Source organism: Schistocerca piceifrons, chromosome 3 (genome assembly GCF_021461385.2).
Source record: "Schistocerca piceifrons isolate TAMUIC-IGC-003096 chromosome 3, iqSchPice1.1, whole genome shotgun sequence".
NCBI classification, from domain to species: Eukaryota; Metazoa; Arthropoda; class Insecta; order Orthoptera; family Acrididae; genus Schistocerca; species Schistocerca piceifrons.
Window position 1 is genome coordinate 706,518,044 of NC_060140.1, and position 25,295 is coordinate 706,543,338.

General features: G+C 43.6%; 1 protein-coding gene across 2 annotated transcripts in view; it reads left to right on the forward strand.

The window, feature by feature from the left end:
* LOC124789826 (bestrophin-2-like) overlaps window positions 1-25,295 on the forward strand; it is a 472,401-nt gene that overhangs the window by 71,964 nt on the left and 375,142 nt on the right. The window contains exon 1 of one of the 2 annotated variants that reach the window (XM_047257311.1): window positions 4,437-4,901. The exons of the other annotated variant lie outside the window; for it this stretch is intronic. Within the exon in view, the coding sequence (XP_047113267.1) occupies window positions 4,831-4,901 (71 nt within the window). The 5' untranslated portion in view covers window positions 4,437-4,830. Of the gene's footprint in view, window positions 1-4,436; window positions 4,902-25,295 lie in introns of those variants that run through there. 2 annotated transcript variants of the gene reach the window in all.

The window sequence follows — 25,295 nt, forward strand, 5'->3', positions numbered from 1 at the left end:
AAGAGCAGTTGAACGGAATGGACAGCGTCTTGAAAGGAGGGTATAAGATAAACATCAACAAAAGCGAAACGAGGATAATGGAATGTAGTCGAATTAAATCGAGTGATGCTGAGGGAATTAGATTAGGAAATGAGACACTTAAAGTAGTATAGGAGTTTTGCTATTTGGGGAGCAGAATAACTGATGATGGTCGAAGTAGAGAGGATATAAAATGTAGACTGGCAATGGCAAGGAAATCGTTTCTGAAGAAGAGAAATTTGTTAACATCGAGTATTGATTTAAGTGTCAGGAGGTCGTTTCTGAAAGTTTTGTATGGAGTGTAGCCATGTATGGAGGTGAAACATGGACGATAAATAGTTTGGACAAGAAGAGAATAGAAGCTTTCGAAATGTGGTGCTACAGAAGAATGCTGAAGATTAGATGGGTAGATCACATAATGAGGAGATATTCAATAGAATTGGGGAGAAGAGGAGTTTGTGGCACAACTTGAGTAGAAGAAGGGATCGGTTGGTAGGGCATGTTCTGAGGCATCAGGGGATCACAAATTTAGCATTGGAGGGCAGCGTGGAGGTTAAAAATCGTAGAGGGAGACCAAGAGATGAATACACTAAACAGATTCAGAAGGATGTAGGCTGCAGTAGGTACTGGGAAATGAAGAAGCTAGCACAGGATAGAGTAGCATGGAGAGCTGCATCAAACCAGTCTCAGGACTGAAGACCACAACAACAACAACAGTGGCAATGCTAAGAAACTTGTTAATTTATATTATTTCTGTGTTCTGCGCTAAAAGTTGTCAAGGTGGCAGATGATTCCGAGAGTTCTGGATCAGATGGGACGTGATCACCTATTACAATTGGCCGGCCGGGGTGGCCGAGCGGTTCTAGGCGCTACAGTCTGGAACCGCACGACCGCTACCGTCTCAGGTTCGAATCCTGCCTCGGGCATGGTTGTGTGTGATGTCCTTAGCTTAGTTAGGTTTAAGTAGTTCTGAGTTCTAGGGGACTGATGACCTCAGAAGTTAAGTCCCATAGTGCTCAGAGCCATGTTATTAAAATTGCTTATCTGCTCTACTTTCCTCAGTGCTCAGCAAACCATCAAGCATATGAATTACAGATCAAAAGTCCAGAAGGATGGCCTTCTCCAGTTATAAAGATAAAGGTTTCATTCTAATGGGAACCGTTACACCTAGGAATGTTTTAACGCAGCCTTGTTCCGTACACAGTGTGGCCCAATATGTTCTGTCTCTGTCTGCTGTAATATCATTGCTGAGCAAGTGCCTATTGCGCCCAAGAAAGGAAGAGTGGTTCGAGATGATAACCAAGAAGTTGCGGTCAATTAAGTCAGATTGCCGGCCTGTGTGGCCAAGCGGTTCTAGGCGCGTCATTCCGGAACCGCGAGACCGCTACGGTCGCAGGTTGGAATCCTGCCTCGGGCATGGACGTGTGTGATGTCCTTAGGTTAGTTAGGTTTAAGTAGTTCTAAGTTCTAGGGGACTGATGACCTCAGATGTTAAGTCCCATAGTGCTCAGAGCCATTTGAACCATTTTTAAGTCAGATTGGCGCACCTTTTACTGGCCAATTAGACGCGATGAAGGCTGCTCAATGCTACGCCGAAGAGCTCGAAGCGCAGTCCTCTCACGCGTAACTTCCTCCTCAGTCATGAAGACAGCCCAGTAAGTGGTGTTTTTTGGAGATCAGCGTTCGCCACATGTTAATTGAGTGTATTTTATCATGAGAGGTTATCAGAGGCCAGTTAATTAGCCGACCATTTTAATAACGATGTGATGGATGCGATACGTGTTGAAAGATTTTCTAGTGTGGTGACCTCACTAAACTTTTCGGCGAGAGATGATGGTGTATGTTGAGGACGGCTGACGCATCCAAATATTATGCGAGGGATCGGCCAATCACAATTTTCGGACTGGTTTGTGCCTTTCCTGGACCCTTATACGTCTTTCAATAGTGCATCTTGGCAATGGGTGGTCACAATAATGCATCCATCAACATTGCTGCAGTGTGGCCGCATTACCCGGCAATACTGCGGCATGGCCCGTCAATACTGCTGGTGGAGCAGGCTGTTGCAGTTAGTTGCGTAGGTACGGTCGGGATGTTGGTGTTGACCACCAAGGGCGGAAAGTATTTCGTATGGCAGGGTCATCTTTACCTCTGTGCTTGTCTGTAATTACTTTCATCTCACTCCCAACCTAGATTTCTATTTCTCACGCCAACAGCGGTGCAGTTTCCAGTCACGCTATCTGAACGGGAGGCGAAACGGTCTAATTTCACAAAATTGGAAAGACACGGCGCGCTCTAGAGACGCTCGGTTTGTTTGTTGTCAACAGGAATGTAGAAGTCGACAAATTAAAAATCCTTAAACTTCATAAACATAAGACGTACATCTACAAGCAGAGCTGTGGAAGACAGAAATGTATGGGAGTGGCCTGCATGGAGGGAATTGGGGCGGAATATTTTAACATATTTATTGAAAATCCTCGTTTCGCTGCTGTGAGTCAGGTGCTGTGAAGCTCGTTCGCAGCTTGCCCACAGTCTCAGCACGTGATGCTGACCTGTCGCTGTTTACACTACCCGGATTGGTGATCCAGAAACGCCCTAGTCGGACTCTGCTCTCAAACCGGGTGATAAGGGTGCAGGGAGAGGTAACGTAGTGCCCCGGACGCTGGTAGCGGAAGGACGAGGTAGGGGTGCTTCGGTTTTTTTTTTTTTTGCGCTTAAAGCACTCTCGCGCTATCCTTGGGACTTCGGCAAGCAGATTGTTGCTTCGCCAGGTGCTCTATTTGTACCCCTTTAGCACGAGTAAGAGCTCTTCCAAGTGTTTACCCGACGTCTTCGGTTCTCATTTCTAAAAACCCTAACGTTCCAGATGCTCACGCCATAATCCACACGCGCCGTTCTGTACAGCAAGTAATATGTGTTAAGACCGCAGTCAGGAAAAGGATATTCTCGCTCCTGTCGTCAGAGAAGTGAGCCGTCATTGCATTCTGCCAGGGTCTTAAAGGCTTTTGAGCTCTACCGAATGAGTGTCCAGTGTGCTAACCACTGCGCCACCTCGCTCGGTTTGTGTACTTCTCCCATCTCATTACTCTGGTCATAGGTGATTACATTTATGAAGTACGTAACTCTGTCTATGTACCGATGAGTCACGCTAAAATGTAAACATATGATTCTTATTTCAGACTACGCTAAAGAGTTTCTTGAGTCCCAGGACCAAAGCGTTGCAAGCAGTCTATCATGAACGACATGGTTGTTGAAAATCTGGTATATCTGTGGAAACTCCACTTTAAAGAAGTACATCAAGATTATTTATGAACCACCAGTAGCCGAAAAATGGTGATTGACACTGAAAGTAAAAGTAAATTTGAGGTAGGGGCTCCTGTACCGGAAAGAAACGAGTCGAAAGTTATAAGCGAAAACAATTCTAATACCTCTGACCGTGGAATACATTGTTGTTGCTAAGATTGTAGGGTAGGCAACATTCAGATGTGGTAGATGGACCTACTAAACAAGGAAAAAATGTCAGTAAACATGGGCTCTAAAATGCATACCTTAACAGCTATGAGTAGTTGTTCAATAGAGCAGATGCGTTTCACAGTAGCGAAGCTGAAACGCTCATAGCTCCTCAGGTGCGCATTTTACAGTCAATGTTTACTAGACATTTTTTCCTTTTTTTATCCACACTACCTCCTATGAAAGTTGCCTACGCAACAATCCTAGCAACAACAGTACTAGTACATGCATTCCACTGTCAAAGGTACCAGAACAGTTTTCGCCTGTAACTTTCGACTCGTTCGTTTGCGATACAGAAACCCTTACCTCAAATTGATACCTTTATCCCTATTCATCATCCTAGAAAGTTTGTAACATCATCAGGGAATCAGACTGTATAGACATACATTTAAAGGCGTCGGCGGCTATAGCTTTGACACTCTGTGGCGTCGTTGGATGACATTTGCGAACATGGGTTCCAATTCAAAATATGATCTTCTCTCTCCCCCATACAGGTCGTAGAAGTTTGTAACGGGAATTTGTAATAGCTTATGTCCGCATTTTATATACATATTTAAACCGTACTATCTCATAAAGAATTTGTAACCACGATGTTGAGGGGGGAAAAATACATACGAAAAGCACTGTATTCCATTATCGCCGGGTACGCAATGACGCCAGTGGCGTTGTCAGCACGTAAGCGCGCGCCTTTTCTACAGGAACGAGCACGCCTGCCACCAGTCTTTTGTTCGGCGCGCGGGAGTTTGCGTGTTTCCTCGTTAGTGCTCCCACGAGAATTCGTTGTGCAACACGGCCGTTGTGCCGTCCTTCGATAGCCGGCCAGCGTCCGGGAGCGGAAAAGGCTTAGTAAGTGGCTAGCCTGAAAGTCGTGTCCGGGCAGCCGCTGCGCCCTCACAGAGGCTAACCGCGAACTTAGCGGCAGTGCGCTGCAGTCGGCCGCGACCTGCGCCAGCCGGATTTCGTGTGGCCCGCTGGCGGGAGGATTTCTGTGTGTCCGCGCGAAACTTGCGTGCCAACAGGTGGCTGCCGGGCGTTCTTCACCGGCAGTGGACTGCGTAGGAGCCGCAAACTAAGTGCCGCGAAGAAAACTGCAGGGAGCACGCAATGCGAAAGTGAAAGGTCTTTCGTGGCAGGCATTACACACACCAGAATTATTGACGTGTAAGCTGTTGTTGTGGACTCTACTCCAGTTATATATAGTGTTGTGATTCATCATTGTTTAGCTAGCTTTTTTTGCGTCAGGCAGGTGATTTGAATAGGCGTGAATTCAGGTAGTGTGCTGATAATTGACGTTTCTGAGAAAAGATGACTGTCACGTACACCCCAGAAGTTGCCACACGCCGGCTTCTTGGGAGCTTCTTAACACTACTTTTCCGGTAAGTATTACTCTTCTTCTTCTTCTTCGAGCCTGTCGAGATGATATACGTTCCACTTGATTTGTATAAAGTGTAGACGCAGGGAGACTACAGTTAATTACCAAAGATTGCACTCGCCCTGTTGGTTTAATATGACCTACTAAATGCATACGATGAACGTGGCACATCTGTAGTGCTATATGTTGCCTTTGTCAATATTTTGCTTGAAGTGAACGTTTTTCACTCGGAAACTGAATTGTGATATACTTGGCGTGTGCTTTATGACGGAGAAACGGAGCCGGCATGGAGATAATTCCGGTTTCTCTCGCCGGTGCAGTAGTTGAGCAAGCCAGGCCAACGTCCTTTGCATGCCCTGACCTGGTACAATGCCTTGCAACAAAGTTACAGAGCTGCATTTGTGCAACAGAACGTTTGGCTCTGTATTCGTTAGTGATTTTCAGCTTATGGAAGGAAACTTTTCACGTCCGTGGGAAGAGTGGAATCGTTGCAATCAGCACGTAAATTTCAGATATGCTAAAAATAGCTATATTTACAGTGGAAGCGTTCAGGAATGTCTAAATTTCATGCCTGTGAAGTTTATGTCGTAAGTTTAATTGAAGTAAGATTCGTTGATTTTTTTTTTTTTTTTTTTTTTTTTTTTTTTTTTTTTTTTTTTTTTGTACTGATGACACTATTGATTCGTCAAATTGCGACCAATCATTACTAAAATAATGAAAAAAGATAGGTATATATACACAAAGCAAGTTTGCAGAATTGTATCTTTTAAATTCAGTATCATTCATAGAATCATTGCCGTCTACAATGCGTATGCACAAACGAAGATAAAAACGAAACATCATACTTGCTTTCATAACAGCAGTAGTACCCTCTTTAGTAAGGGTACATTACATACAAAGTGTGCGAACTAAAATCTTAGTTTCGACCAACTGAATCACTGAACAGTACTGAATTTCTGTCTTGTATGATAATTTTGCCATTATTCTTACATTTTTCTGTGTTGCCATTCTTTCATCTATTAGCTATATTGCTCCTGATGTTTTATTTTTGCTGTAGAATTTCGTTCTGAAATGTTTGTTAGTTCCCATTCTTTTGTATCGCTTATTTCTATTTCCTTCTGAACGTAATCCGTGCTAATGTCGATTTATTTCAGAAATAAAGCTTCGTTTTGTCAATATATTCTGTTGAGATCTCCAAGAAGTACTAATCTTCGCTTTGTCGTTACCTGCGATACTCCAGTTGCGTACTTCAGATCATCATGTTACATAGCAGTGTCTTGTTCTAGGAATCTGTCACATAAGCTTGTCGGCCGAGCGGTTCTAGGCGCTTCAATCTGGAACTACGGTCGCAGGTTCGAATCCTGCCTCGGGCATTGAGGTGTGTGATGTTCTTAGGTTAGTTAGGTTTAAATAGTTCTAGGGGTACTAATGACCTCAGATGTTAAGTCCCATAGCGCTCAGAGCCATAAGCTTGTCACTGAGCCCTACAATGTATAAACCAGACATGCACGTTATTCTTTACAATATCTTTTTCGCGCACAAGATCAGAGGTCTCCATAATGGTAGTTTTGGAGGGAGGAAAAGAGGGATGGCGGTTACTTCATCCCAGAAGGAAATGCTTTTCCATTGAAAGGTGATGTACGAGCTAAAACCGTCGGTGATGTCATCGTAGAATAACCTCAGTTCTATCCGCCGTTGCCAAGCACGCGTGCTTAACGTACTTGAGCTGTTCTGAAGTCTACAAAGCGTTACTGGACACAAGCGAGGCCAAATTTATTACGAAGGTTGCCTTCCTTGTAACGAGCACTTCTTACGTCAGGCATCCGGTGGCAACAAGGTCAGCATCGCCTAGGTCAACAAATTGTGTGTTCCGGTACCCAAATTTACCTGCCTCTCTTCGGTGCAGTTACTGACGTGCAGTATTCCAGTTACGCAGAACAAAGTGCCAGTAGCCGTGTTTGGCTTACGAGTTCGTATCATCAATTACGAAATTGTTGTTGCGAAAGGTATTGAGTTTTTAATAAGGATTTCTTTTTCGGGAAGTAAAAGAACCACCTTTTTCTATGTTTTTTATAGCAGCAAACATGATATTCTGTGAACGACTGTGTACTGCAGGAGCTCAGTGTACTCACAAACGGCTGTCTACGTACGTCAGCTATGTGAAATAATTAATAAATTCACAGCTAATCGAAAATTATTTATGAAATGAAAGTCCTCACAAGCAAGGGCACATCGTGCTTTCATGTGCGATCTGGCACCGTTCCAGGGTTCGCTTTTTGCGGCGAGGTGGTTCTCACAATTTTTCACTGCAAATTCCCCTCCCACAATAAAGAATTTGTCATCACTCCCATATTTAATTTGCCGTGTGTGCCAAAGAAATAAATAATAAATTGTGCTTAGCACAATGAGCACGAATAGAAAGATGCTGATCACGAAGCTTTACCTTCAGTAAACTAAAATATTTATATAGTTGAAACTATGTGTCCGATGATAGTGGCACGTTAGCATAAAATGTATAAAAACAGTCGTTTGTGTAAAAACTTTCCTCGTATACAAGTGGTTTTGCTACCTTTACTTGCAACGGTGTTTCAATATAATTTTGTTGATTCATCCAGAAGATATTTCGGGGATCGCTAACTGAAAGCTGTATATTAAAGCATAATTTAGTTTAGTACATGTTCATAGCCAATATTCATGAAACCAAAACGTACGTCAGCAGTCTCATTTAAATATCACACATATATTTCATCACTGCTGGACAAAGGCCGCCTCCTGACTTTCAATGGATCGCAGTCCTCAACGAGCAGGACCTATTCGTACTCTTCTGTTGTCTTTTAACATCAGAGACGTATGTTTAAAACATGTACGCATCACTCACTGCTAATAGCTTTCACTGGCAGCTAAGCACCAACAGACCTATCACTGTACTCGTTCACGGCATAGTTTTGAAGCTACTGCTATAAGGAAGGAAAAAAGCTTACACCTAAATACAGTCCTTCCCAAATTTCCGTCTGGAATTATTAGTGTTGTTTGGAGCTCTGTTAACTCTATCACCGGCCGGGGTGGCCGAGCGGTTCTAGACGCTACAGTCTGGAACCGCACGACCGCTACGGTCGCAGGTTCGAATCCTGCCTCGGGCATGGATGTGTGTGATGTCCTTAGGTTAGTTAGGTTTAAGTAGTTCTGAGTTCTAGGGGACTGATGACCTCAGATGTTGAGTCCCATAGTGCTCAGAACCATTTGAACCATTTGTTAACTCTGTCGTTATTTGCCATGTTAGTTCCCAGCGATTTTGTTTGGCGTTCAGAGAACATGTTCATTTTAAATTGGTTCATTATGTGGCTTCTTGCTTTCCTTCGTCCATCATATCCAAAGAATTACATAAATATACATCTACATTTATACTCCGCAAGCCACCTAACGGTGTGTGGCGGAGGGCACTTTGTGCCACTGTCATTACCTCCCTTTTCTGTTCCAGTCGCGTATGGTTCGCGGGAAGAACGACTGTCTGAAAGCCTCCGTGCGCGCTCGAATCTCTCTAATTTTACATTCGTGATCTCCTCGGGAGGTATAAGTTGGGGGAAGCAATATATTCGATACTTCATCCAGAAACGCACCCTCTCGAAACCTGGCGAGCAAGCTACACCGCGATGCAGAGCGCCTCTCTTGCAGAGTCTGCCACTTGAGTTTGAGTTTGCCACTTGAGTTTGAGTCTGATGGAGACAATGATAACCACTGTTGTTAGAAGTGCTCTGGAATGAAGAACGCAGAGAGCGTTGCAGAATCGAGAGCTGGTCATGAATAATGTTTTTCCTGGAATCTTATCTTTCAGCGCGTGACGTAACGCGCTTTCGTTCCGGCTAGAACTACAGGAAAGACCACTAAGGTTGCGTGACTCGTCGCTTAATTGACACGCAAGGCTTTTTACAAAGCAGCGATAGTGCGCCCAACTCGTACCTTGTTTGAAACTGAGGCAAGAACTGCTGCTGCGTCTCAAAGTTGCTTTTTGTCGGCACCTTGAAGAAATTTCCATAAATTTGTGAATTGTAAGCTTGACACATGACCGTTAAGCTTACCTTTGGAGGAGAGTATTAACTGTCAGGGACATCCTTCCGCCGTATTGCACCTCTAATGACCTCGAAATAGATGGCACCGTTACACACTCAAATCAGTTCTATACTCAGGGGATGAGCGTAGGCTGTAAGAGTCTTCCATTACTGTTCCTAGGCAAGGTCCTAGTGGATCTGGTTTGTCGTTGCCTTCCTCTGTCCTGTTATGAAGTGTCAGTTGCGTGTCTGTCTTGTGATTGCTTGTACAACTGTAGTATTGGGTTTGTGTTACGGATGAAAGGAGAGTTTAACCCTTACTCCTCTGAAAGAGCACCAAGAGGACCTCAGAGGTTAACGTCCCCATCCGACGGACGAATCACCTTCAACAGTGTCACATGTCCTCACTTAATGAGACACTGCGGAGGGATTTTTGAGTTTAGTCCAGAACGTTGGCGCAGAAACTGTTGACCATGAACTTCACGCCACCACCTCTCGTCTCCTTGCGGGCCAAGTACTGGCAGCGAAAGGTTTCCACCACCAGGATTCGAGCTGGTTGACCTACAAGGCGGGCGCCACTGCACAAACCTGCGTTAGCGTGCTTCGTCGCGGAGTCGAGTTGTTAAACAGTAGCTTTTTTGTATACATCGAAGGGTGAACGTCAGGTACTGTACCGCTAATTCCGGCCTAGGGTTTCTCGTAACCGAGCGAGGTGGCCCGGTGCTTAGCCCACTCGATTTGCATTGGGGGGGGGGGGGGGGGGGCACCGACCCTCCTGATTTAGGTTTTTCGTGGTTTCCCTAAGTTTCTCCAGGCAAATTTTGGAATGGTTGCTTCAAAAAGGCACTGCCGCTTTTTTTTTCCCATCCCCGAAAGAAAAAAAAGGTTGTGCTTCGTCGACGGAACGTTAAACCCTAATCTTCCTTTCTTCTTACAGTTTCTCAAGTTCCACTTGGAACTTTCCAACAGTAAATACGAGGGTAATCCCAAAAGTAAGGTCTCCTATTTTTTTTGTATAAGTACATGGACCTGTTTATTTCTAAAATGGTTTACATCAGTTTACAGCTGGAACATTTAGCTATTTTTCAAAATAATCACCATTTATGTCGATGCATTTTTGTAGACGCTGTGGCATTTTTTGTATGCCCATGTCATACCAGCTCGCCACCATGCTGTTCAGAAAGTTATGAACCTCTTTATTTCACTTCGTCGTCGGAACTGAATCGCTAGGGAACCGGTGATAATCACTGGGCGCCAGGTCAGGGCTGTGGGGTGGGTGGGTGAATTATGTTCCACTGAAACTGTTGCAGGAGAGCAACGGTTTGCCGAGCGATTCTTGGGCGAGCGTTGTTATGGAGGATGTGTACGCCCTTGCTCAACATTCCTCTTCTCCGGTTCTGAATTGCCCGTTTGTTTTTTTAGCCTCGCAGTACCTGTCAGCGTTAATAGTGGTACCAGTGGGCATAACGTCGACCAACAATACCCCTTTCCGATCCCAAAAAACGGTTGCGATGACTTTACCGGCAGACTGTGTTTGACTTTCCGCGACTTTGGCGAAAAAGGATGCCCCACTGGCGTGATTGTTGCTTGGTCTCAGGTGAAAAGTGGTATGCCTAGGTTTCGTCACCTGTACAATTGAGTCCAGAAAGTTGTCCTGTTCGGCTGCAAGGCGGTGAAGAAATGCGCGGGAAGCATCAACTCGTTGCCGCATGTGGTCCTCAGTCAGCATGTGTGGCACCCATCTTGCGCATACCTTCCGACAGTTCAATGATTCCGTTAAAAATTCTGTGAGCGGTGCTTCAGGAAACCTCAGGAACTAACGTGCAGAGATCATCCAGGGTGATCCGCTGATCTTAACGCATTCTTTGCTCAACCTTCAACACTGTCTCCTCAGAAATTGACGGTCTCCCGCTCCTTTGTTCGTCGTGAATTTCGATCCGACCCGCTGCAAACTCTCTACACCACTTAACGAACATTTTTGACATCCATGCACGACTCACCATACACTTCTGTCAACTGGCGATGGATTTCAACCGGCGCAGTGCCCTTTGCGTTCAGAAACCGAATAACTGCGTGCAATTCGGACTTGGCGGTAACATCCAACGGGAGCTCCATTCTCAACGGCTGCCAAGCCAAGACTGAGCGTCTCAGAGCGGGGTGCGCATGTTTACACGCAGCGCGTGAAGCACTCTTCATAACAGTGTGACCAACTGCCACACAGAGTTCCGCACTTATAAAAAAAAATAATCTTACTTTTGGGATTGCCCTCGTATATTTCCGTCAATTATCACAGAACTTTTGGTACTTAGCCTACAGGTTTCGGACAGCAGTGACTATATTCAGATCTGTTCCATAACATGTATTAATATAATAAAGCCATTGTGGCATCGTCACAAAATATTCACAATATCAGCTTAGCATGTGACACTCATTTAAACTGGGGTGTAAACTAGACGACAGTACCGGCTCAACAGAGCTACTGTTCATTAAGTTGACAATGACGCGAGAAAATGTTTGACAAGTGTATATTTCAATTCTCCTGCTAAGCCCACATTCCAAAAATAGCGCTCAGTCCTCAGTAACGGAGGGACTTGTGAAAAGAAACGAAGGAATACGCAGCAACATGTGTCAAAAATCTGAGTGCACGACATTAAACTTGACCACTGTTCTGTGTGAAACCAATGGGACGTTTAAACGGGGGGGGGGGGGGGGGGGGAGGAGAGTGTGTAGTGCCAGGCACATTTTGTCGTAATCTTAAAGCGTGTGTGACATCGAGAGCCATATTTTATAAACATGGTTCTTTAGTGCACGTCAGTACCGTGGTGTTAATGAAATTATATCGGCAGTGAAGCAGTTGGGAATTCAAAAGTAATTATGTGGACTTTGAACTTCGTGCTTTTCATGTGCAAATGCATCCATTCCAATACTGATGGTCGCTGTGCGACACGCCATAGCCTTTGTATTGCCTGACAAGTCTCGCGCCCTCTCTGCGACAATGTTGGGTGGACGCTTTGTCAGGGTAGGTTCACGCTGATCAGTCTGTAACGCGGTGGTATACGTGAAAGAATCATCAACCGCGAATGCCAAACGGCACAGCGCTATCAGAATGAATCTCTCACTTTGCAAAGAACTGTGCGATGTTAATTGAAAGCTGCTGGCAGATTGAAATTGTGTGCCGGATCGGGACTTGAACCCGAGACCTTGTCTTTAGCGTGCAGTGCTCGGACTGACTGACAGACTTCTTGATAAGACACGCGCCTCGTACGGTTTCAGAAGGTACTGTGTGAAGATTCAAATGTACGTGCCGTTGGACAGAACTGAGGGTATGAGAAAGGGCCGCATGCCGTTCCTCGGTAGCTCAGTTGCCCACTACAGCCAACGGTTCCGTTTCGAGTCCCCTCCAGTACACAGTTAGGTGAGAAAGTTCCGCTGTAGTGCCTGCTAGACCGGACCTATGGAAAGTTATATTCCGTTGCTTACCTTACTAGAGAAACAATCCATCCAGACAATTATAGGAAGGCCTTCTGTTTAATGTGGAATTCGAGCCACACAGGTATTGATTTTTTCACATATGCAAATCATGTACAGAAGTCAAATTAATTGCTCCAAAAAAAGAAAGCGTACGTGGATTTGTGAAGTGTACCCCTACATTTTTGGGCACACCTGCGCAACCAGCAAGGTACTGCGCATGGTCATGCCTGATACAAAGGCTGCATTGCTGTTCTGGTAATCATTTTGAAAACTTTATCAAAAATTATTTTTATATTAGCCTGGTGAAAGTTTTATCATCAGTAATGATAATAATAATAATAATAATAATAATTATTATTATTATTATTATTATTATTATTATTATTATTATGGCAACAGACCAACGGAAGTGTGTAAAGCTCTGTCTCGGACAATATTATCGTTATCTGTACTCGTTCTCTAAAAACTACTATGCTATCTAGTGAAACTTTATTATCGTTATTATAAAATCTGGTATGGAGCCGTACAACTTGTACTATGAAAACCTTTTTTCCGACGTGCCAGTATTCAAACACTTTCTGGAACTTCCTACTATAGGACACGTCAGTATTTCTGATAAAGAACAAAAAGAACGTACTACTATTCCTGTAAATCATGAAAAATCAGTTCTCTTGTATCTGACTGCGATTTTTAATAGTTCTCTAACATCATCTAACAATTGTCCTGTAATGCTCCCGCACGCAACAGACAACTTACCTCGTCTTGCAGCTCCAACCGCATGAATATTCTGCATCCAGCAACATGCTAAAATAATTCGAAAGCAATACTGCGATCCATGCAGAGTGCAATTCATGGTCACAACTACTGATTCAACTACTCCACTTCTTCTTTTTTATAGGAACTAAATGGTCAGGAAAAGTTTAGTCAACAGACGTTAAGTAGTGTAAAAATAAAAGGAATCAATAAAAACTTTTAATATACTATGTTATGAATATTGACGATTAACACAATGACAAAATTTTACTCAGACCTTTCTTCTCCTTGGACAGTTTGATTAGCAGAACCTTTTTTCAAAATATATTTAACCATCAGTCACGTATCTGGTCACAACAAAGATACGAGTTTTACTTTCAAATTGTGCATACACAAATTTGACAAGAACCTTCCAGTGCGCAAGCAACAATTGCATGCAGCAGAAAGATAAATTACCAAAAATTCTCCATTAATACAAACGTCTTCTCCGGCCCTTATATATATGAACCTCCAACTTTCAACTTCACGATGAGAAGCAAGTTAAGCATTGAAATACTATGCGACGTAGGTCATTGTGTTGTGACAGTAGCACGTGGTCCACCTTCAGCACTGGGCTGCCCGCTGACGCATGACGCAACGGCGGCTGCGTCACTCTTCCGCTGCCAGTGAGAGGCCAGTTGCCCTTCGCTGTTGTGTGGCAATGAGCACAAATGCGCGGTGCTTGGCCAGTGATCGCTTCGTTGGCGTCCCGAAATAGCCGAGGTCATCATTGTGCCCTTTACCTCTCGCTTGACGCCGAACTTTCGACACGGCAGTGACACCTGTGCACTGGCCGCCTTTGTTTCGTCATCGTAATTTGTATCTCGTCTCTGCGCGCCTTCGCGGGCGAGGCCACCAGGTGCTGTGCGGCGATGGCGCTTAGGTCTGAGTTATCGAGATCGAATCTCGGAGATGGGAGCAACTTTCAGCGTTGAAATCTGACGTGCACAGGGATGGGAAAAGGGGACCTGTGACTGAATTAGAGCCGCATGCTACCACTACCAGTTAGTCGTCCTTCAGAAAGTCGATGGAGGGCGGCAGTTTTTGTGACGACTGTGGCCTGCACGGATAGCTTGAGTCTGTTGCTTAACAGTGACAGTAACACGCCGAATGAAATGTACTCACCAAAGAACACTTCAACTTCGGCGGGAACCGAGCGAGGTGGCGCAGTGGTTAGCACACTGGACTAGCATTCGGGAGGACGACGTTTCAATCCCGCGTCCGGCCATCCTGATTTAGGTTTTCCGTGGTATCCCTAAATCGCTTCAGGCAAATGCCGGGATGGTTCCTTTGAAAGGGCACGGCCGTCTTCCTTCCCCATCCCACCCGAATCCGATGAGACCGGTGACCTCGCAGTTTGGTCCCCTCCCCCAAATTAACCCCGCTTCGGCGGATGGATGATAGCAGCGGCTCAGCTACCCCACGGTCACAAATCAAAGTCCTGTCCTACACAATACTTTTTGTAGAATAAGCTGCACCTTGAAATAGTGGTATTTACATTGCTGAATTCGCACTAACCAGCAGCTGCATTGCTTCACAGCTACTGGACCTACTGTAATTGGAAATAAAACGCAGTACAGCCAGTTTCTTCCACAAACAGCTGCATCAAGTTTCGTGTTAAACTCGGGAAGTGTGCGAGTGTGATCTTTGAAAAGTTGAAACAGATATACGGGGAACATTCCTTATCAAGAGCAGAGATTTTTTGCTGGCACAAACCATTTTTGGAAGGCCGAGGACACGATGTAGATGGATCTAGCTCATTTTCAAAAACCGAGGGAAACTTCGAACATGGGTGATATTGTGAGATCACACTGACGTTTAACAGCGTTGAACACTTTCAGCGTATATTAAATTTTGACGGAATACTTCCAGAGGTTTGTGCCAAAATAGTGAGGAAAAATCCACAACTGAGCAGAAGGACAATCGAAGAAACATCTGGGTTGAGAGGATTGCCGATGTCCACGAATGCTCCTCCATGATACTGACAAGAGGGAGATTCAGTTAATAATTAAATCACTAAAGACCAAGAACTCTCATGGATATGACGGGGTATCTAGCAGAATACTGAAGTATTGTTCTATGTATGTTAGCCCAGTACTTAGCCATATCTGTAACTTTTGCTTTAGGAGTGGTCAGTTTCCTGACCGATTAAAGTACTCGGTAGTGAAGCCACTTTATAAAAAGGGAGACAGGGATAATGTTGACAATTATAGACCTATTTCTGTGCCGTCGGTGTTTGCTAAAGTTATCGAGAAGGTTGTATATACAAGGTTACTGGAGCATTTAAATTCACATAATTTGCTGTCAAATGTACAGTTTGGTTTTAGAAATGGTTTAACAATTGAAAATGCTATTTCTCTTTTCTCTGTGAGGTTTTGGACGGATTAAATAAAAGGTTGCGAAAGCTAGGTGTTTTCTTTGATGTAACGAAGGCTTTTGACTGTGTTGGCCACAAAATATTACTGCAGAAGTTGGACCATTATGGAGTAAGGGGAGTAGCTTACAATTGGTTCGCCTCTTACTTTAAGATCAGAAAGCAGAAGGTAATTCTCCGCAATATTGAGAGTGGTAGTAATGTTCAGTCCCAACTGTTAAGTGGGGCGTTCCCCAAGGGTCGGTGCTGGGGCCGCTGCTGTTTCTTATTCATATAAATGATATGCCTTCTAGTATTACAGGTGATTAAAAAATATTTCTGTTTGCTGATGACACCAGATTGGTAGTGAAGGATCTTGTGTGTAATATTGAAACATTATCAAATAATGTAGTTTATGAAATAAGTTCGTGGCTTGTGGAAAATAATTTGATGCTAAATCACAGTAAGACTCAGTTTTTACAGTTTCTAACTCACAATTCAACAAGAACTGATATTTTGATCAGACAGAATGGGCATATTATAAGCGAGACGGAACAGTTCAAGTTCCTAGGCGTTCGGATAGATAGTAAGCTGTTGTGGAAAGCCCATGTTCAGGATCTTGTTCAGAAACTAAATGCTGCTTTATTTACCATTAGAACAGTATCTGAAATAAGTGACAGTTCAACAAGAAAAGTAATCTACTTAGCATATTTTCAGACGCTTATGTCATATGGTATTATTTTTTGGGGTAATTCTTCTGATTCAAAAAGGGTATTTTTGGCTCAAAAACGGGCTGTTCGAGCTATATGTGGTGTCAGTTCGAGAACCTCTTGTCGACCCCTATTCAATAGTCTGGGAATTCTGACATTGCCCTCACAGTATATATTTTCTTTAATGTCGTTTGTTGTTAGCAATATTCGCTTATTCCCAAGAGTTAGCAGCTTTCACTCAGTTAATACTAGGCAGAAATCAAGTCTGCATGTGGAATGCACTTACTTGACTCTTGTGCAGAAAGGAGTGCACTATTCTGCTGCATCTATTTTCAATAAGCTACCACAAGAACTCAAAAATCTTTGCAGTAGCCCAAACGCTTTTAAGTCTAGACTGAAGAGTTTCTTCTGTTGAGGAGCTCCTTGAAGAGCTGAAAAATTAAACAAATTCCAGTGGTACATTGTTGATTTTCTTTATTTAAACTTACGAAATGTCGCCTGAATACGTTTCTTGTATTTCATTTTATCTGTTTCTATTATCGTGTTTTAATTTCGTGTATTGACTCGTTCCATGACCATGGAGACTTCTCCTTAATTTGGTCCCACGGAACAATAAATAAATACAATAGAATACAATACAAAATACATGTGTGATCACAGCTGATGACTCCTGAATTTTTGAGTACAGTCATGAGACAAAGCGGCACACTGAGGAATGGCATATTGAGAAAAAGCTCAAATGAGCAGATCAAAGATCAGAAAAACGCTGATTTGCTTTTTTGACAGTAGGGGGTGCCTTACATAAGGAATTTGTACCTCCAGGCTAAACTTACAACCAAGTGTTTCACAAAGATGCCCTTGAAAGGGTCAGGAAAGGGGTGAATCGATTGAGACTGGACAATGCAGGCAAGTGGATGCTGCATCACGACAACGCCCCATGTCAGACTGCCAGTTCCATCACGGAATTTATGACTTCATAGTGAACTTCTGTTGTTCAACAGCCCCTAAATTCGCATGGTTTTAGTCTTTGTGACATTGTTCTTTTCCAGAAATTAAAAAACATCTTAAAAGGACGTCATTTTGGGACTCTGGAGAACATTCAGAATAATGTGATTAACAGGCCCCACCAGTTGAAGCCTTCTAGCACTGCTACCAAGACTGGAAACTACGACTTTGTCTGCGGAAGGGGAAAACTTTGTTGTTTGAAAAAAAATTGGCAGATAAAAAATCAGACCCATTACCTTTCTCACACACCTCGATCTGAACACGGTACTCGCCAAGTAATGAAACCACCACCCTGATAAAAGCACTAACATCAGGGTCCAATTGGAGCCAGGAACTCGGCTACGCAGTTACGTACCGCCAAAAGTTTTATTGATTGCAATATTGTCTATATTCAGAATCACTGAGACACAATTACAGCTACATAATTTCTTAAAGCTTCACAAAAAAATTTTAACATGCCCAGACCAATTCCTCTGTAACACAGTCGTCTGACTTTGTGTCATGTTTTCAGTTTTCACAGTTATTTTCTTCGCGCATTCGTGTGGTGGAGAAGTGATATTGATTACGTCGTGGAGAGAGCAAGTGCAGTTCTGATGTAGGAAGGAATAGCTAAATAATCAACACAGCTGACTGCCATGCGGATGTCCCCTGGTTCGATCCCCAGTACTTAACACTGTCGACGGCCAGGTTTTCAGAGAGGCGACAGATCAAGACTTCATATTCATGGACGAAAAACAATGCCTACCCGCAACGAGCAGCTATGGTCGATGAATTTGACGCTAGTGACGCTGTAGAGCATGTCTGCGATTCTTTGGGTGAGAAACTGCTGTCTATCTGCTGCTACCGACGATTCTGAATTACCATATACTACTCATTCTCGTGAATGGGATCGATTCTACGGCGAATGGAGCTCTTGCATCATCCGGTAAGATCAGTGATTCACATTTCTGAGACCATTACCCCCGAACGAGAACAGGTGTAAGAGAATACCGACAACAAAGCTTATCACCCAATTAATCGTTTTAATACAAAAATAAACGCGTCAACTTTTAAACTAATGAAAAATAAGAAATAATTAGTTCCCAAACAAACAAAGCCCGTATGATTTTTCGTCGATTGACTCGATGACGCCATTGATACTGCCTTTTTCCAACAATCATGTTTATATTCGGTTTGGTATGAACTAATATACATCGCAAGTCGCTCTTAATTCTCTTCTGGTTCGCGCTTTTGTCATCACTACGACACTACCAATTTCACATGTTTAGAGAAATGAATAAATAGTATTCAGTTTTATTCTGAGAATGGCATTTACTCAACACCAAGTTTGCACCAAATTGTTGCAATTTCTTTGGCCGGCCAGTGTGGCCGAACGGTTCTAGGCACTTCAGCACTACGATCGCAGGTTCGAATCCTGCCTCGGGCATGGATGTGTGTGTGATGTCCTTAGGTTAGTTAGGTTTAAGTACTAAGTTCTAGGGGACTGATGACATCAGCAGTTAAGTCTCATAGTGCTCAGCCATTTGAACCATTTGAACCATTTCTTTGTTTTCAGTGTGTTCCCTTGACAGAATCAAAGCAACTTGCTTTGACTAGAACTCCAGAAAATATTTCTTCATTAATTTAAAGTCCGCCCCTGGTAGCTGAGTGGTCGGCGCGACAGAATGTCAATCCTAAGGGCCCGGGTTCGATTCCCGGCTGGGTCGGAGATTTTCTCCGCTCTGGGACTGCGTGTTGTGTTGTCCTAATCATCATTTCATCCCCATCGACGCACAAGTCGCCGAAGTGGCGTCAGATCGAACGAGCTGCACCCGGCAAACGGTCTACCCGACGGGAGGTCCCAGTCACACGACATTTAAATTTTATTAACTAAAAACGGTCTTAAAAGTGGTGATTTTCCAAAATGGCTCTGAGCACTATGGGACTTAACAGCTATGGTCATCAGTCCCCTAGAACTTAGAACTACTTAAACCTAACTAACCTACGGACAGCACACAACACCCAGTCATCACGAGGCAGAGAAAATCCCTGACCCCACCGGGAAGGTGATTTTCCAATTTTTTTTTTAAACTGCCGTAGAATTCATTAATAATTAGAACTGACTGCTACCAACAAATTCATAGTGAACGGAAATAAACCGAAAACTAAAGACGATATATGGCAGTTTTGATGAATTATTTAAAATTTTCAAGACGAAGCTTCGAATTTGTCTGTAAGGTTTCCAGATTTTTTGAGGGGGAGAAAAATCGAAAGTATTTTAGAATTTTGTAGTTGTTTGAGAGGTACAAATGTGTACTTACTAAATGTTTCCACATATTATAATAATGAGATTTATTTACAAATACGAAAAACATTTAGACAGCTTCGTCTTTTACTGATATTTTGTAGTTTTTTCGTATATTTCAATAATGTAGGATCTTGTTTTACATAACCAAAAAATTCTTTACATGAATGATTAAAATTCGCCATAGCTTGGAGCTCTGCCTCGATCAGTTCTGTACTACGTCTGTTTCTTGTCTCATTCCACTCGTTACTCATTAACGAGAACACTCTTTCCACAAAAGCATTAAATCCTAATATGCGGAACAAGAGTCCCGCTATCTTAAATATTTGGAACTATTCTGGTACAGCTGAAAAGAAACGTAATCGCTTCGATAAGACGAGCGTCCTTGTTCACAGTTTAAAGTTAGTCTTCAGTTCAGAGAACTCTTTATACAAGCTATCAATACAAACATGATCTCTCAGGCTAAGAATTTCCACGGCATTTTCAAAGTCTTTGAATTCAGTTTCATTCTATAAAATAAATTGTTGATGGTGTACAGCAACCAGTCACAAATTGGTTTAGCTTACTTTATTCAAGAAGTACCGCTAACTGTTTGGAATTTATTGCAATTCGTCATCAAGCAGTTTTTTCATGCTTTCGTCAGTACAGATTATACAATGGTTTCCTGTGAGTTGCCCCTGGGTAAACAATAATTTACAAATTACAGATGTGTAACCAAAAAGGTTGCGCTACATATGTGTTTGAATGTTTCAAGATTTTCTGAAAGTGCATTATAGGGACGTCTACGTTCATATGTGATACTTGTGTAGCAAGGAATATGATTAAATAAAATCTTTTATAACACAGTTTCAGCAGTTCAAAACAATACGTCGTAGTCACGAAGTCTATCAAAAAATTGTACCGATAAGGCTCAAGCAGTACAAAGGTAAAAACGCCTGTTCTAAGCGCACAGGCTGTGTTGTCTGACGCTAGCCAGTATACATTTACTCTCAAGAGGTGACAAGTTGTGTTACCAACTCATCTGTAACCACCATGAACATCATATACCCGTGTAAACAATCACTTAATGGTTCCAAAATGTTTAAAGTTCTTCTGAAATTCGGGAAAGTATTTGCATGAACAAGAACGTAAAAAAATGGTTATTAGGGACTCCGGGGAAAGAAACAAATGAGTACCAAAGTTAGATGAAAAACACGGATAAATCAGGAAAAACGGAATATCTGGCAATCCTATTTGTCTTAAAAATAAGGTTCACAATCAGTGTGTACTACCAGTTTTGTCAAGTGGATGTGATTTGAATCATGAGCTGTGAAAGTGAAAACCATTCAGAGCCGCTGGGGGTTGCTCAACAAGCAGTGGAGAGATGCAAGTTTGGATTTAGTAGGAGAGACAGGGAAACAAACAAATGGATCAGTGAATAGATTGGAGTGGAAGACATAAATGACAGTAATGAAAATTGCATAGAAGTGGGCGTGACGGGTGACCAGGGAAATGGATAGTGAGTGCGTGTAAAGGTCTCCTTCTTTGTTTTCCTCTTCTTTAGTGTTTAATCCTGAGGGTGATTCGTAGCAATACTCTTTTCACTCTTCTGTCAGCCTTCCTCTTCATTTTGTCATAGGTAGTACTGTATTTTATGGATCTGAGGACCTTGAAACGACGGAGCGGCTTCATCCCCGCCGTGTCCCTAAGTGGTACACAACCCTACAAAAGGCTACAGCAGTCCACTCACCCCACCGCACAGGGTTGCTGTGCGGTTCGGCCCCCAGTGGACGCCCCCTTCCCCCGGGAACCACCAGGCGAGTGTAACCCCAGTGTTGCGAGGTAGAATAATTATGGTGTACGCGTACGTGGAAAAAGTGTTTGCGCAGCAATCACCGACACATTGTAACTGAGGCGGAATAAGGGGAACCATTCATCGAGGCAGATGGAAAAACCGCCTTAAAAACCATTCAGACTGGCCGGCACATCGGACCTCGACACTAATCCGCCGAGCGGGGACCGGAAAGCAGTGCGTTAGACCATCTGCTGCGTGCGACATCCCTGTACGCCCTCTATTGCTTCCCCAGGCAGCTCCTAATGCTATTGTTCCTGTTGTGTTGGCAGAAGAGCCAACACCGTGTTACTAGAGGAGGCCGAAATGCACGCTTTTTAGCTCAAGCAGGCTGGCGTGAAGAGGGAAGTACTATACTGACGTGAGGTCTGGAACATAAGGAATTAGAATTCAGAAAGCTGACGTAATTAGTTTGATACTTTAATCCATTAATGATGAACGTCGCTCTTGACGGTACATGAGTCACAATATTACCTACCGAGCGAGGTGGCGCAGTGGTTAGCACACTGGACTCGCATTCGGTTCAATCCCGTCTCCGGCCATCCCGATTTAGGTTTTCCGTGATTTCCCTAAATCGCTTCAGGCGAATGCCGAGATGGTTCCTTTGAAAGGGCACGGCCGATTTCCTTCCCAATCCTTCCCTAACCCGAGCTTGCGCTCCGTCTCTAATGACCTCGTTGTCGACGGGACGTTAAACACTAACCACCACCACCACCACCACCACCACCACCACCACAATATTACCTGTTCAGAAGACATAATAACTGAATATGGCACCTTGCTAGGTCGTAGCAAATGACGTAGCTGAAGGCTATGCTAAACTGTCGTCTCTGCAAATGAGAGAGTATGTAGACAGTGAACCATCGCTAGCAAAGTCGGCTGTACAACTGGGGCGAGTGCTAGGGAGTCTCTCTAGACTAGACGTGCTGTGTGGCGGCGCTCGGTCTGCAATCACGGATAGTGGCGACACGCAGGTCCGACGATTTGCGGGAAGTGAAAGCCCTTCCTTGCGCTTGGACTTCTTCCTCCCGAACGCGTCGTCGGGAGGAGGTAATTTTAGCTAGACTCCGGATAGGGCACTGTCTTTCTAGCCATCGACATCTTTTAAGCGGCGATCCTCCCCCACTCTGTCCCCACTGCTCTCAGCTGTGGACGGTCAGACACCTTTTAATTGAATGCCCCTATTTTAATCCGTTACGCTCCCGTCTACAGCTATCGCCTGATCTATCGTCGATTTTAGCAGATGACACGCGCTCAGCCGACCGCGTTCTCCAGTTTATTAGTGCCAGTGAAATGACTTCAGTCATTTGAAGCTTTTTTTGGGGACACCCAACCCCTTTCTGTTGTGGATTTTTAAGCATTCTTTCTGCTTTTAGTTTCTCAAATTTTATGACTTTGTTCCCATTGCTGCTGGTTTTAAATTTCGGTTTTTTCCTGTTTCCTAAGTCACGGGCTGGGCGCTAATGACCATAGAAGTTTTGCGCCCAAAAACCACAAAAAAAAACGCAGGTCCGACGTATACTAACGGACCGCGTCCGATTTAGTGTGGTGTCTGGCGGTGACATCACAGTTCCCATGATGTTACTGTCTTAAAATGTCTTACGAATTTCTGTCTTCTTTCTGTATTCTTTGTCAGCACTTGCCCATCGGTAACTCAATCTCCAACTGATCTTCACCATCCTTTTGTAGCATCACATCGCCAGGGGCTGCAGCCGTCTTTTCCCATTGTTGAAGTTTCACACTCGTATAGGGCCACACTACCACGGTCTGGAGGGGGCGTTTATTCAACAGTGGCTATCACATGGCTGAAGGTAATACTCTAATAAATATTACTCTAATGAAATAGTGATGACAGAGATTACCTTCTAAAAATTGTATCGTAATACTTCTCAGGAGTTGACATTTTATTCTCCAGGGGCTAAGAATCCGCAGGTTGGTTTAACACATTTTCAGCAAGTACACCAAATCCTTTAATTCATACATGTATTTTTTCATCATTACTAACTTTACGACAGGAACGGGTATACAATGTAAACGGCATATTACTATATACATAACTAGGTCTAGACTGGGACTTAGCATCTATTCCACAATGCCAGGTCTTGTTAGCGATGACATCTCGGTCGGCGAATGATTCCAATCCAGGTAGAGAGGCATTCTCACATCGGACGATAGCGAGAGCAAACCATCCACTTCCAGTATTCCCTGTGCCAGCATCAAGACTGAAGTTCACTCGACATCCACGAAAAAAGATCGGTCCATTCAATATGACACTTTGCGCAGTTCCATTTGTGCCAAGTTTATTTTCAAGGCTTATTATGTGTTTGTAGACGGGCATGCGATGACGACGCTGACGATATAGACGTCGGCGAGGTATAGTGCTTCAATGCTGTTGCAGGTAGAGCTCATAGCGGAATGATTCCGCTGGCGTGCACTGCCCGCTTATATAGAGACTGAACGACCTTGGTTACGTAACTTAGCTGATAAGGGACTTAACGTACTTGCTGCTTATGTATGGAAGCAGCTTGGGATAACCATATTAGTTATCAACTACATTTTTATTGCGGAAGAGCTTCTTAGGTATTGTTACTTTTTGTTTCTACGTATATCTTCGTTTTCATAACTTTTCTCAATTATATGAATGTGTGGTGGTCCGCGCAGTTGCGATAACAGTGTGTCCTGGATGGCTCAGTGGTTAGTGCGCTTGCCCATTAAGCGGAATATGCCTGATTCGAACCCCGGTGGCCCGTAGCTCGTGGTCGTGCGGTAGCGTTCTCGCTTCCGACGCCCGGGTTCCCGGGTTCGATTCCAGGCGGGGTCAGGGATTTTCTCTGCCTCGTGATGGCTAGGTGTTGTGTGATGTCCTTAGGTTAGTTAGATTTAAGTAGTTCTAAGTTCTAGGGGACTGATGACCATAGATGTTAAGTCCCATAGTGCTCAGAGCCATTTGAACCATTTTGAACGAACCCCGGTCAGGTAAACATTTTCACTCGTCGCCGCTGATTCCGCGTAATGTTCTGATGCAGCGAACATCACTAATCCTTTCCTTTCTCTATCCCCCTCCACTTTCTGTGTACATATAATTTTCTAACTAACTTATTTGGGACACTTATATGCCTCCTGATTGACCTTCACGGGTTTAACACTGCTAACAACCTATTATGGAAATATCCTAACGTATCTTAAAGATTGTTCTTGACTTTTGGACAGTAGCTTAGATTTCTGCTTGAATATAGCTCCATAATGCTATCTGAAGCTGTGGCCTTCGACGTCATATCCGCCCACCCACGCCAAATCTAGTGCTATCATGCCTGGAGCTGGCATCCTACGTCATCTTAAGTTTGCTTAGTGGCCGGTGACTCGCTAGTAATTACCTTAATGGCTTGTCAGCGCCAACTAAGCTGTCACGATCAGGAAGTGTGCGCTGCTTTCTGATGAGCTCCGAACCCAGCGCTGTGAAAGTTGAATCATCATAAGTGATACAGGAGGCAACGAATTAAAGCACCGCCGAATTAGTACAGACCTGTTGGTAACTAAAGGGGAATCGAGCTGCATCCATGAAAACATGAATGAGATCGAGTCGCAAATGAGGATAAGGCATTCGTTCCATGTAAGGCGGAATGTAACGGGATGTTTTTCCTGTATTCTACTGAATTTGATTTAGCATTTTGCGACATTTCTACACATAACTCGGCACCCTTAGTTTTGGATGTGACAGTCGTTATTAATTTAAAAACGTCACTTTGGCAGATTTTGCATTAAGACATTGTCCACTGTCTTTGGCTGGAGTTTGAACATAAAAACTTGGTTTTGTAGCTTGTTATTCCTACGTGTTGCTTTATGAAATATATACAAATTTGCATCCGACTAACGCGCCCATTCCTTTTCCGCAACATTCCCAAATAG